This window comes from Canis aureus, chromosome 7, assembly GCF_053574225.1.
Source record: "Canis aureus isolate CA01 chromosome 7, VMU_Caureus_v.1.0, whole genome shotgun sequence".
Taxonomy (NCBI): domain Eukaryota; kingdom Metazoa; phylum Chordata; class Mammalia; order Carnivora; family Canidae; genus Canis; species Canis aureus.
Window position 1 is genome coordinate 27,204,954 of NC_135617.1, and position 12,396 is coordinate 27,217,349.

General features: G+C 39.2%; 1 protein-coding gene across 23 annotated transcripts in view; it reads left to right on the forward strand.

Moving 5' to 3' along the window:
- LOC144317176 (uncharacterized) overlaps positions 1 to 12,396 on the forward strand; it is a 324,931-nt gene that overhangs the window by 45,007 nt on the left and 267,528 nt on the right. For 11 of the 23 annotated variants that reach the window (XR_013383077.1, XR_013383078.1, XR_013383081.1 and 8 more), the window contains exon 2: positions 5,445 to 5,576. Coding sequence is in view for 1 of the 23 variants with exons in the window: in XM_077903176.1 (XP_077759302.1) it covers positions 5,475 to 5,576 (102 nt within the window). In the remaining 22 variants the exon portion in view is untranslated. Of the gene's footprint in view, positions 1 to 5,444; positions 5,577 to 8,551; positions 8,702 to 9,048; positions 9,119 to 12,396 lie in introns of all 23 variants that reach the window. The other 12 variants (XR_013383092.1, XR_013383093.1, XR_013383094.1 and 9 more) reach the window with 3 other exon arrangements.

Sequence of the window (12,396 nt, forward strand, 5' to 3'; positions counted from 1 at the left end):
TACACTGGACTGGCCAAGACTCTCCCAGAGTTGCACCTCAGTCTCAGACTGTTTCTATGATTCTTCCTGCCGTTTACTCCTTTCGTGGTGCCAGACCTGCGTTAAGATCTTGAGCCTTTCACACTCCTCCCTTCCTTCATAGTTTCCACACATCACTCCCAATTAATCTATTGTATTTCTAACTGTCTTGTATCTGCTCTCCAGGTAGTACCAGTAACAGTCTGAGAAATCAAATGGCAATTTGGGAACTGAATCATTCACCTCCCAGCTGACCAAGAGAGCCCTATCCCAAATGATTTATGGGGCATAGATGATCTCTGGCACCAGATGGTGGCCCAATTGTTAAACATTTTTAATCAATTCTGACTTAGAAAAACATCTTGAGAAAGGAAAGTGCCCTTAGTACCATGATTCAACATTTGAAAGGTATGGGGGAAAACAAGACACACAGGACAATGAAATTGGCTTGTCATCACTAAGTTGTATTGATGCCCTACATGGGGTAATAAGAAACCAGGAATAGTTAAAACACAGTTAAAAACTAGGTGTGACAACCAGATGGCCTCCTTGGTAACTTACAAAGAAGTCCTTATCTCCTGCCAGGAGAGTGATGACATTGCCAAGGAGCAAATTCAGAAAGGCCATTGAATGTTCAGCCAAGGCAGATTTGTTTACTAAGCTCAGGGCCTGAGATGGGAAAACCTGAGACTCCGAGTCATGGATGAAGGCATTTGGATGGTAACCTTGAAGATTGTCACTTGTATCTTTTTTTTTTTTTTTTAAAGATTTTATTTATTTATTTGAGAGAGAGAGAGAGAGAAAGTACAAGTGGGGAGGGGGAGAAGGAGAAGGAGAGGGAGAAGCAGAGTCACCACTGAGCAGGGAGCCCAATGCAGGGCTAGATCCCAGAGCCCTGAGATCATGACCTGAGGTGAAGACAGATGCTTAACCAACTGAGCCACCAAGGTGCCCCTGGCTTTCTTCTTATTATTAAGAGCAAACACTTATCTTGCATGGAAAGTACTGCTGAGGCCTCTCCCCAGAAAAGACAGAGGTGCTCCCTCAGAAGCTACCCCTGCCTCTCCTGGCTCCAAAGGCAATAAGTAGGGATAATGCCAGCATAGTCCAGCTGGGAGTATAGGCCCTTACAAGGATGGAGATTATACTCTAGAGGAGTTTTAAGAGTTAGTGTTCACCAATAAGTGCCAGGAGGGTACTCAATTGGATTGGATTTCAGAGGCATTTGATCAAGGTGTGGGTACATAAAACTGGGTAAGCAAGGATTCATTTACTTGGTGGGGGGGCACTCTTACAGGATAAGTCTTTTAACATCCAGCAAGGCCCCTGGATAATGGTGCAAACTCACTTCTAGAGTAGCTTTGAGAAGTCTGGGAAAGTAATTGTCTTTGTTGAATGAAGTTGAAATGCCTAAATTGCTATGGCAGATAGTAGGGGAAGAGATGAAAAGTTTGAGGGAAGTGAGCATGCTGAATTGGATACATTATATGAGGCTTGAATATCCACAAAGGTTCTGTGGGAAGACCCAGAGGGCACTCCATTAGTGAAGGCCATCAGGGTATATGGTGAGAGGGGTACCCTCTTCACTACAAGTTCAATAGTTGCTCTCCCTGGCAGGCTGGGGCCAGTGCTAAGAGAGGTGGTCACAGAAGTGGACTTGTGAGTAGCAGTGAGAGTTCTGGGGTCTAAAGCAAGAGCGATCCTCCACTGCATTTAACCATCAGAAACCAGGGGGCCATAGCTACCACAGGAATGGCCAAGAATATGTGGCTGCATTCATTGTAACCATGGACACCTGGCCTGAAAAATGTTTGACACCAAGACTTAGGGCAGAATTATGTCACAAGTTTTTGGTTCCATTTTTTACCATTAAGATCTAAAATGTCAGAAAGTGTCAACTCACAGTACAACTAGAGAGGCACAGAGATTTAATTTCTTTACATGACTGTAAGTGATCTTCCGTTCCACTCAATCCCCTATCCACTGGTTAGTGGGGAAGAACTTAGCCATATGTCAATTTAGTTTAAGTCTGATATGATTGTTTGAACTAGGTTTCTAGAGGTGTTCATTCTCTCAAGGTGGCTTACTGTCCTCTAGCTGCTTTCCTTCAAGTTGGTATCCCTGTGTATTGGGCAAAGAGTTTGGCTCATGGATTATGAGTTCCATATTATTATTAACTGCTTCACAAGGTAAAAAATCCATAGACATAAAGTGCCAGCTAATTATATGCTCCTGATCCCTCTCAGAGCATGTTTTTTCCTCAAGGACTCTAGTTGGTAAGTTCATTCTGTTTTATCTTCTGTTTTGTTGTTGATTTTCACTTAAGATTCTTCTGTGTAGGTAATAACAATTTTGTATTTATTTAATGGCCACATAATTTTCTATTGTTATGTTCACTTGGATCTTTAGAGATCAGTACCGATGCCAGTTTGAATTCCAATTTTAAGAAAACCTCAAATTTTACCGAACCTAAATTCTGTCTGCCAACTCAGAGTTGGGGAAGTATTTGAATTTAGGATTATTTGGAATTGATGTTTCTATCCCAAGAGAAGTTAGAGAAACAGAGGGAATTTTTTTTTTTTTTTTGGTTTAGGAAGTTTCTTTCTGGAGGCCTTACAGGATGGCTTTTCATAGGGTCTCAGCCTATCCCTCACTTCTCGCATCAGCCCCCATAAGTGACTTGAAATAAGTCACGATAAGTCCAGTGGTGTGTGCAGCAACTTCAAGTCCCCAGTCAGTATCTATACCTAAGACACTCCTGGTTAGACATTCTCAAGATTTCCTTCAACATAAGGACAAGCACGACTTGGTGGGATGCCACCCCAGTTCGGCATTACCAGTGGGCTGATGAAGTAGTTAGATATTCCATGTGTATTCTCCTGTCCCTTTGCCTATGATCCTACCCTACCTGTCCCTAGACTGTCTTTTATATCCTTGTCATCTTTATGTTTTCTGAAATCCCACTGAAGTGTGAACTCCTTAAGGGCAACTGTTTAGGAATCTCAGATTGCCTTGTATTTCCCAGGATGCCAAGCACAGTATCTGGCACATAGTCATTGCTTAAGGAGTTTGATGGATGAATAAAGAAACAAAATTGGGTTAGTAGTGGGAGCAGTAGGGAGGAATCAGGTGAAATACTGCATAATCCATACCTTTTGAGTTAAATCATTTGGGGGATCCATTGTGTTAAAGATGGTGGTTGGGTGGCCAAGGCCCTGTACTCAAAAGGAGGAAGGGAGAGAAATGTTGGGAGTGGCTCTTTGGAAGTCCCAGCATGGCTCAGACACCTGCTGAAGGCTCTTGATGGGGGTGAGGAGAGGGTTATGGCATTGACAGAACTACTGTGGCAGGCAGTGCTTTTGAGGAAGAAGTAGGATAGAAATGGGAAGAGGTGTGTAAAGAGAACTTAGGGTATTGGGTGGTTTAAGGGTTTGTTATTCCAGCATTTGGAAGCCAGAACTGCATCATCCTTCCATGTGTAAAGAGTCCAAGTCTGGAGATCCTGCTGGGGGCGTGAAAGACAAAGTGGAAAATTGATAGGCCTGAGCCTTTTTAGTTCAGTTATGAGGGATGCAATAAGATCATGTGAGTCATTTTTAGATTTGGATCAAAAGGCAACATTTGGTGTATGTCTTTTTGCCCTGAGAGGACAGATGCTTTAGTAAGTATCCATGTATTCCAGTGTCTCATAGCTCTGGATTTTCATCAAGGATAGTCACAGATTCTCTAACTTCCCAGTCTTCATATCTCGAGATGGATGAATATTGTAGACAGATGTATACATCCCAGTATATATCAGATATTAAGACTGAGCTGTACTACTAAGGTACATGGCTTAATTTATGCTCAAGAGAATTGATACAATTTTGGGAAAGCTTTGGTAACCTTCTATATTGCTCATTCCTTCTTTCAGATGGACCCCTCCTTTTTTTCACCTTGCTGAGTACAAACTGTATCTCAGGGCTTAGTTCAAACCCTATGCCTTGTATGACACCTTCCTGGAGGCCCAGGCCCTCAGGATCCCACCCTTCTCTGAACCCCAGAGTATTTGTTTATCCTACAAAATGGCTGATATTTTTTGTACTAATTAAAGGAGGATGCCTACTTAGGGCAGAGGAATTAGAATATTTCTTTGAAGTTTCTGCATTGATTTACTGTTCATTATTTTTACAACTTTTTCATGAAGGTAATTCACATATTTAAAACATTAAAAAGGCATTATCACTAAATAACTGACATTTTACTAGCAGAGTTATGAGCACCTACATCACTGGAATTCTTTCCTCTTACTCTTTTTTTTTAATACCACTGACCAACTAGTGGAAGAACTTTTCTTTGTGAAGCCTATGAGAAGATGCCTTCCCATGGCAGAGAAATTAGAGAACGTTTCCTCCTGCAGCATAGCTACATGGACAATGGGTTTCTCTCTCAGAGGTTTCTTCATGCAAAGAAAAGTAAGGCTGCAAGTTGCAATCACTGAACCAAAGTCTTGTCTTGGGAGTTTTGTGGGGCCTGCAAATCTAACCCCTCTCCACCCTTCTGGGGTGACTTCGATCTGAACACACATTGCTTATTTCATCATTTTGCTTCTGTTATCCTTGGTGGACACTAGTTATAAACAGGATGGCTTACAAATGTCTGCTTGTTCATCTGCCATCCATAAGTAACGTCGACCTTTTGGGAACTTGGTTTCAATGTCTCGAAGGAAGTTATCTGTGGCAATTGTAGCCTGATGGCAAATGATAAACATCCATTTAATTCATGAAGTGTTTATTCTCCCTAAGTACCATTGATAATAGTAAGGAAGTGCATTTTTCCGTTCCAGAGTGGGACTCACAAAGCATTGTCCTTCTTCCCAGGAAGTTCTTCTTCTAGGAAATATTACTTAATAGTAACAATAATAATAATGTTAAAAGTAACTGTTTAGTTAGTACTTACTAACCCTCAACTTTATAAAATGAATTCTCATGACACACTGGGTTACTCATGGTAAGAAAAAAGAAGCTCAGATAAAGTCAATGATGAAAAACAGGCAGCTGGTCTTTCCCCAGAGGTTGGAAAAAGTCTCCTTGAGCAACTGACTCCTCCCGCCTGCTCCAGGCCATGTTCAGTATGGAAGTCTGGCAGGATGGAATTGCTTGGAGGTGTTCATTTTCTCTTTCTGAATGCATCAGTCATTTCTCCAGCTAGGCTGTATTGCTTTGAGATCAGGGACAGAAACTTCTATTTCTTTGCCTCCCCAAATACCTAGGTTGGTCTCTTGAAAAAGTCAATACTTACTTATGGGTGATTGAATTACTGATTTTTAAGTGGGCCATCCTGGGTGTAGTATGGTCATGAGGAAGTAAAGATCGCACAAGGTAAAAGCCTAAATGTCTAAGTGTCTGAGTATGTTCAGTGTAATATTTGGGGTTTTCTCCCCACAGAAGCTGTGAATACATTTCTTGTTTGTGGCCATGACTTCTATATTCAAGTACTTCCAAAGATCCTCCCAGTTGCTGAGGACCATTCTACACTCCTGCATTAATAGCCCTCAGGCTGACCTGGGTCTGTGGCTGGTATGTACATAGTTTTTGTTTTTATTTTTACCCCTTTGTGCTCTTCCATCCTTATCCCTCTTTCTTCTATTTCTTAAAAATATAGCCAAGGAAAAGATGCAATTAGTAAGCTCCTTGCCAGAGCCTTCTTGGTTTTCATGTGGCTTTGAAAATTCTGTTTTTTGAAGGTGATCATAAAATGTGGGTACTGAGAATATTTGGCATTAATCAGGCAGTTTCATATTTGTGAATAAAACTGGTGAGAAATCACAGCTTACTTGAATAAAATGAGCTCCTCTTAGCTTAGTACCATAATAAAGTTAAAAAATAACAAAGCAAAAGCAGTTCAAACATGAATAATTTAAGTTTAATCCTGAGCAAACTATTTACATTTTCATTTTGCCCCAGAATAGTAGCTAGTAAAGATGGTCATCTTTGGTTTCAAAGTAGCTTTTTAGAGTATACATAATTTTCCCAGAGTTTCCCATTTATTTAAGGCCTCATTCTGAGTAGGGAACTGTGCTAAGCTCTGGTCAAATTTTAATGCATCTTTAAAACTTAGTTTGATCTAAGAATCTTTGCTCTAATTTAAGATGTTAAATAGAGATATTACAAAGCACGAGGGCTGGAATTGATAAAAATTAATAAGCAACTGTTTTATTACTGCTTTTACATTTATTTATTAGTTGATTTTAGACTAACCTTATCAGTAAGTGGAAAAACATGAGATGTAAACATTGATGTTCCCCTAAGACATTTCTGTGCGAATTGTGTGACCTGATTAAAAATATTACAGGTTGGCACTAAAATTGTGGGCCTCTATTTTTACCACACACAGTGTTTGAGGAAAGTAGTGAGGGATAAAGAGAAGCTATTTAGAATCACAGGGTTGTTTGTACTATCCCATCAGCTTCCTGGAACAGTGGCTCTGTGGAAACATAAAGTCATTGGCATTTGTAGGAGGAAAGAAAATATGATGGAAGCATGAATGGAACGGTTAGCTGGGTGTAGAATCTAGGATGTGGGTTATATGAGTGGTTAATTGCTTGTCTCACTTGATTGGGCTTTTGGAAAACTTGAGAAATTCCAAGTTGTTTTTCTAGTTGGGCTTGAAGAATGGGTTGACATTAAATTATTTCCCTATGAGTTTGAGAAGATGGCATTGAATTTGTGGTCTGACAAATAGATCCTTTGACTGGAGGGGAAAGGAAAATGAAGGAAGCAACATTTATGGAGTGTAGGTCATGAGTCACAGCCTATGAGGCATGGTGCACAGGTTTTATACACTGTCACATTCAGTCCTGCAAATAACCACATGAAGTTATCTGTCACAGTCAACCAGGCTGCTATAAAGTACCATAGACAAGGTGGCTTATGAACAACAGAACTTTATTTCTTACAGTTCTGGAAGCAGGAAGGCAAGAGATCGGAGTTTTAACATGGTAGGGTTATGGTGAGGTTCTTTTCTGGATTGCAGACTGCTGACTTCTCTATGTATTTTAACACGGCAGAAAGAGAGCTAGCTCTCTGACATCTTCTTATAACCCCATTCATGAGGGATCTGCCTTCATGACCTAATTATCTTCCAAAGGTCCCATCTCCAGACACTATCACACCAGGATTAGGGTTTCAACATATTTATTTTGGGGGGACACAAACATTCAGTTCATAGCAGTATCATTGTCTATAGTTAATAGATACAGATATTTAAGATACCAAGAGTTTAATTGGTTAGCTCAAGGTGACACAGATAGTATAAATAGAATCAGAATCTAGATGGTACCAAGTGGCTTGGAAAGTGGCTGCAAACACAGCTGATTAACTTAAAGATTAAGTTAAAGTATTCTATTGGATTGTTGTGCCAAAAATTATGTTAATGATTTACTTCCATCCCCATGTTCTGGTTTATTATTTGCTCAAATCAAAGTTGTCAGACAGTTTAAATCATGATTACTCAACAGATGAAGAGCCTAAGACCTGGGAGTTAACACTACTGGTTCTAGGACACTGAATTATTTTTTAGATGGGGAGAAAGTTAATTCCCCTCTCAATAGACCTATAAAAGGCATTAGGGCTTTGATTTATATTTAGTTTCAACTATAATAAATGGCTTACATCTGGTCAGTTAAAGTAGATGATAAAAATATTCTTCGCCTTGGGGCACCTGGGTGGCTCATTCAGTTAAGTTTCCAACTCTTGGTTTTGGCTCAGGTCATGATCTCATAGGTCATGGTCTCATGGGTTGTGAGATGGAGCCCCATGTTGGGCTCTGTGCTCAGTGGGGATTTGGCTTGAGATTCTCTCCTTCTTCCCCTCCCCCTACCTCCATGATCTCTCTTTCTCTCTAAAATAAATAAATCTTTAGAAGTTATTCTTCACCTAATACTCTTAACAGGGGACTTGATTAGGGTTATTTATTTTCCTGAACTTTGCCCCCAGTTCTGATCTCAACTTAGAAATGGGAAAGAAGAATGACTATTACATATTTGGATAGTGATTAGTAGTAATTCTGCTGCAATATGGTTGGCTCATTAAAAGTGATATACCTTGTTAAATGTATATTAAATAGGAATAAAAGGCTAAGCTTCTTTCTTTTAATTCAGAAACTGCTAAGAAAAGAAAGATAAAGAGGGAAGACAACAGGTATTAGAAAAGATGAAAACCAGATGCCTTTTCTTATAGTAATATGGAATTTTGTGCTTCTTTCGGTTTCCAAGTTATTTCCATTTATGTCTGTATGGGTTTAATCTAGGTGATAATTTGTCTAGAAACATTGCCTTTCAAGGGGTTATACCTAATTACAAATGTAAAAGATGACTTGAAAGAGTGGTAGAACATCACACCAATACTCTCTCCACTTCCCAGTGGCAGAGGGAAGTGAAGGTGAAGAAATAAGTAGAAGACAGAGAGCAGCGAGATGCAAGGTCTGCTTCTGCACTTTGGTGACACTAATGGGAAATAAAAGTTGCTAGCTGACATTTGTGACATTCTTATAGGGGCTCACCACTCTCCTAAGCACTTCACCTATGAGGACTTTGAAGAATGAGACAAGTCATCTTGCCTAAAGTCAATCTGGGATGAAACTCAGGCATCAGGTTCAGAGTGTGCATGCTAAACCTCTGGACTCTCTTGCTTCAATACAAGTGGTGAGAGTAATTAACAACCCTTCTTATTTGGTCTCTATGGGAAGGTATTATCTCCATTTTACAGATGACATTGAATTTGGGAAAAATTAATTGATCAATCAGCTCAATATCAGACAATGTAGATGATGGAGTATGATTTTTAGCACAAGTCTGTCTAATTTCAAAATCTGGGCTTTAATTATGATGCTGCTTAAAGCTCAAGGTCAAAAGATGTTACCAAGTGTTTTTTCAGAAAGCAGTTTCACCTTTCTGTCTTAAGAACTAGACTTAGAGTACAGTGCCATGACCAGAAGATTCGGTTAACAGAATACTTATATTCCCTGAGCTGCTTCTGTGTGCTTGTTTAGGTGGGCAGGCCAGTCCAAAGGAGACTTTGATGAGCACGGGCTTCCAGGAGGACTGAGCCGCCTTGCTGCTGTAAGTTCAAATGGTAAATTAACCTCTTGTTAGCTCAGGAATGTTCTCTCATGGGCCCTTTGGAACCCATTTCTTTGAAATGTAATCCTATCTCTTGGTTTTCTGGGACAAGATGGGCCTAATTACAACTGACTTGAAATGGCAAACCTTATCTTTAGTCATAAAGATAGGATAGAATAGTAATTTTATTTTGAAAACATGATGGAATGGATTGTATCCACTTAGCAATATGAAAGATGTTCTGTATTTGCAACCTCAAGTGAATTGCCTGTGATGATGAGCATCATATTCTGGTTGAATGCTTATTCAATAATAAATTCACTATTTATTGAGCACCTATGATGTGCCTGGCTCTGTACTAGAGTCAAGATGCCAGAGAAATACAGTTCCTTCTGATCACTGGCCAAAGGGGGCCTAGGGATTGGAAACATACACATTCCCTGGGTACCTAGGGACAAGAATTAGCTGTGGTTTCCCTTTCTAGGAATATGGGAGCTCTACAAAGAGATAAAGAACTGAAGAGCCTAAGATCTCTTTAAGGAAGTTTAAGCATGTCTTCTTGCGATTGGACCTTCAAGAAGGCCTGAATCTCTTTTACTAGGCTAGCATTCTTAGATGGCACAGCTCTGTGTTAATCATCTTTGCATAGCCAGACTGTATCTGAGTGCCTGACATTCTGTAGGTAGATTATAAATGGTTGTTGACTACATAAAAGAAAGAAATTAAACTTCTCCCTCTGGCCAGGAAAGACTCGGAGACAAATTTCACTACGACCTTAACAGGTTTTTGTTAAGTATGTATTTGCATTGTCCCCCTCCTATGTTTCATAATAATGTCATAATGTCATTGTATTATAGTGGAACCCAAAGTGGGTTATACTTTGCATTTTCCTGAATGTCCCCTCTTTCTCCTATTTTTCTAGCTCTTTGTTATTCCTGTTCTCTTTTGGACTCATTTTTCTCTTTTTTTCTTTGTCTTCTCCCTCAGCAACTTCTCTTCCTATTGGAGTTGAATAGAACTGAAGCTTAATTATTTTTTTTTTTGAAGCTTAATTATTAATTAGCCATTTTAGTGGGACTATTTTTCCTTTGAAATACAATGTTTTTTCATTAGGCAAAACACACTTTATGATGTCTTTTTGACATTCATATCTATCGCTTCACAAATTAACAGTGGAAAGTACACATATTAGTTGCTAGGGCTACAGTAACAAAGTACCAAAGACTAGGTGGCTTAACCAACAGAAATTTACTTTCTTATTGTTCTGGAGGCTATCAGATGTTGGCAGGGCTGGTTTCTTCTTAGGTCTCTGTCCTTGGCTTGTAAATGGCCATCTTCTCTCTGTTTTCACATGGTCTTCCTTCTGTACCTGTGTCCTAAATTCTTCTTAGAAGCATAATGGTCATATTGGATTAGGACCCACCCTAATGACCTCATTTTAACTTAATTACCTCTTTAAAGACCTCATCTCTAAATACAGTCACATTCTGAGATACGGGAGTAAGGACTTCAACATATGAATTTTGGGAGAACACAGTTCAGCCCTTAACCATATACCTTTAAGTTTGGTGGAGTTTTTTTATTTTTTAAGATTTATTTATTTATTCATGAGAAACACAGGGGTGGGGGCAGAGACACAGGCAGAGGGAAGCAGGCTCTCTGCAGGGAGTCCGATGCTGGACTCCATCCATCCTGGATCCTGGGATCATGACCTGAGCCCAAGGCAGGCGCCCAACTGCTGAGCCACCCAGGTGTCCTTTGGTAGAGTTTTTTGTTTTGTTTTGTTTTGTTTTTTAATCACTGATTTAAAGCAAAAATTGCTAAAGGTGGCTGATCATGAGAATTACCTGAGGAGGCTTACCTCAAGAAACAAGAAATCTCTCAAATACACAACCTAATTTTACATCTAGAGGAGCTAGAGAAGGGATAGCAAATGAAGCCTAAAGTCAGCAGAAGGGAAACATTAAAGATTAGAGCAAAAATAAATGATATAGAAACAAAAAAAAAATTAGTAGAGTAACAAACTAAGAGCTGATTCTTTGAAAGAATTAATAAAATTGATAAACCCTTAGCCAGACTTATCAAAAAGAAAAGAGAAATGACCCAAACAGATAAAATCACAAATGAAAGAGGAGAGGTCATAAACACCACCACAGAAATACAAAAAATTATGAGAATAATATGAAAATTTTTATGCCAACAATCTGGGAAATTTGGAAGAAATGGATGAATTTCTGGAAACCTACAAACTACCAAAACTAAAGTTGGAAGAAAAAGAAAGAGAAAATTTGAGCAGATTCATAACCAGCAAAGAAATTGATTCAGTAATAAAAAATCTCCCAAAAAACAAAAGTCCTGGACCAGATGGCTTCTCAGGGGAATTCTATCAAACATTTAAAGAAGAATTAATACCTATTCTTCTCAAATTGTTCCAAAAAAGAAAAAAAAAGAAAAGGAAGGAAATATTCCAAACTTATTCTACAAGGCCAGCATTACTTTGATTCCAAAAGCAGACAAAGACCCCAATACAAAAGAAAATTATAGGTCAATATCCCTGATGAACATGTATGCAAAAACTCTCAATAAAATATTAGAAAATTGAATTCAACAGTACATTAAAATAATTATTCACGATCAAGTGGGATTTATTCCTGGGCTGTAGGGGTGTTTCAATATTTGTAAATCAGTCAATGTGATACACTATATTGATAAAAGAAAGGATAAGAATCATATGATCCTGGGATCCCTGGGTGGTGCAGCGGTTTGGCGCCTGCCTTTGGCCCAGGGCGCGATCCTGGAGACCCGGGATCGAATCCCACGTCGGGCTCCCAATGCATGGAGCCTGCTTCTCCCTCTGCCTGTGTCTCTGCCTCTCTCTCTCTCTCTCTCTCTCTCTGTGTGACTATCATAAATAAATAAAAATGTTTAAAAAAAAAAAAGAATCATATGATCCTGTCAATAGATGCAGAAAAAAGCATTTGACAAACTGCAGCAGTCATTCTTGATATAAATGCTAAACAAGCTAGGGATAGATGAAACATACTTCAGCATCATAAAGGCCATATATGAAAGACCCACAGCTAATATCATCCTCAATGGAGAAAAACTAAGAGCCTTTCCTTTATGGTGAGGAACAAGACAAAGATGCCCACTCTCACTGTTACTATTTAACATAATACTGGAAATCTTAGCTTCAGCTCTCAGACAACAAAAAGAAATAAAAGGCATCCAAATCAGCAAGGAAGAAGTCAAATGTTTACTATTTGCAGACAACATAA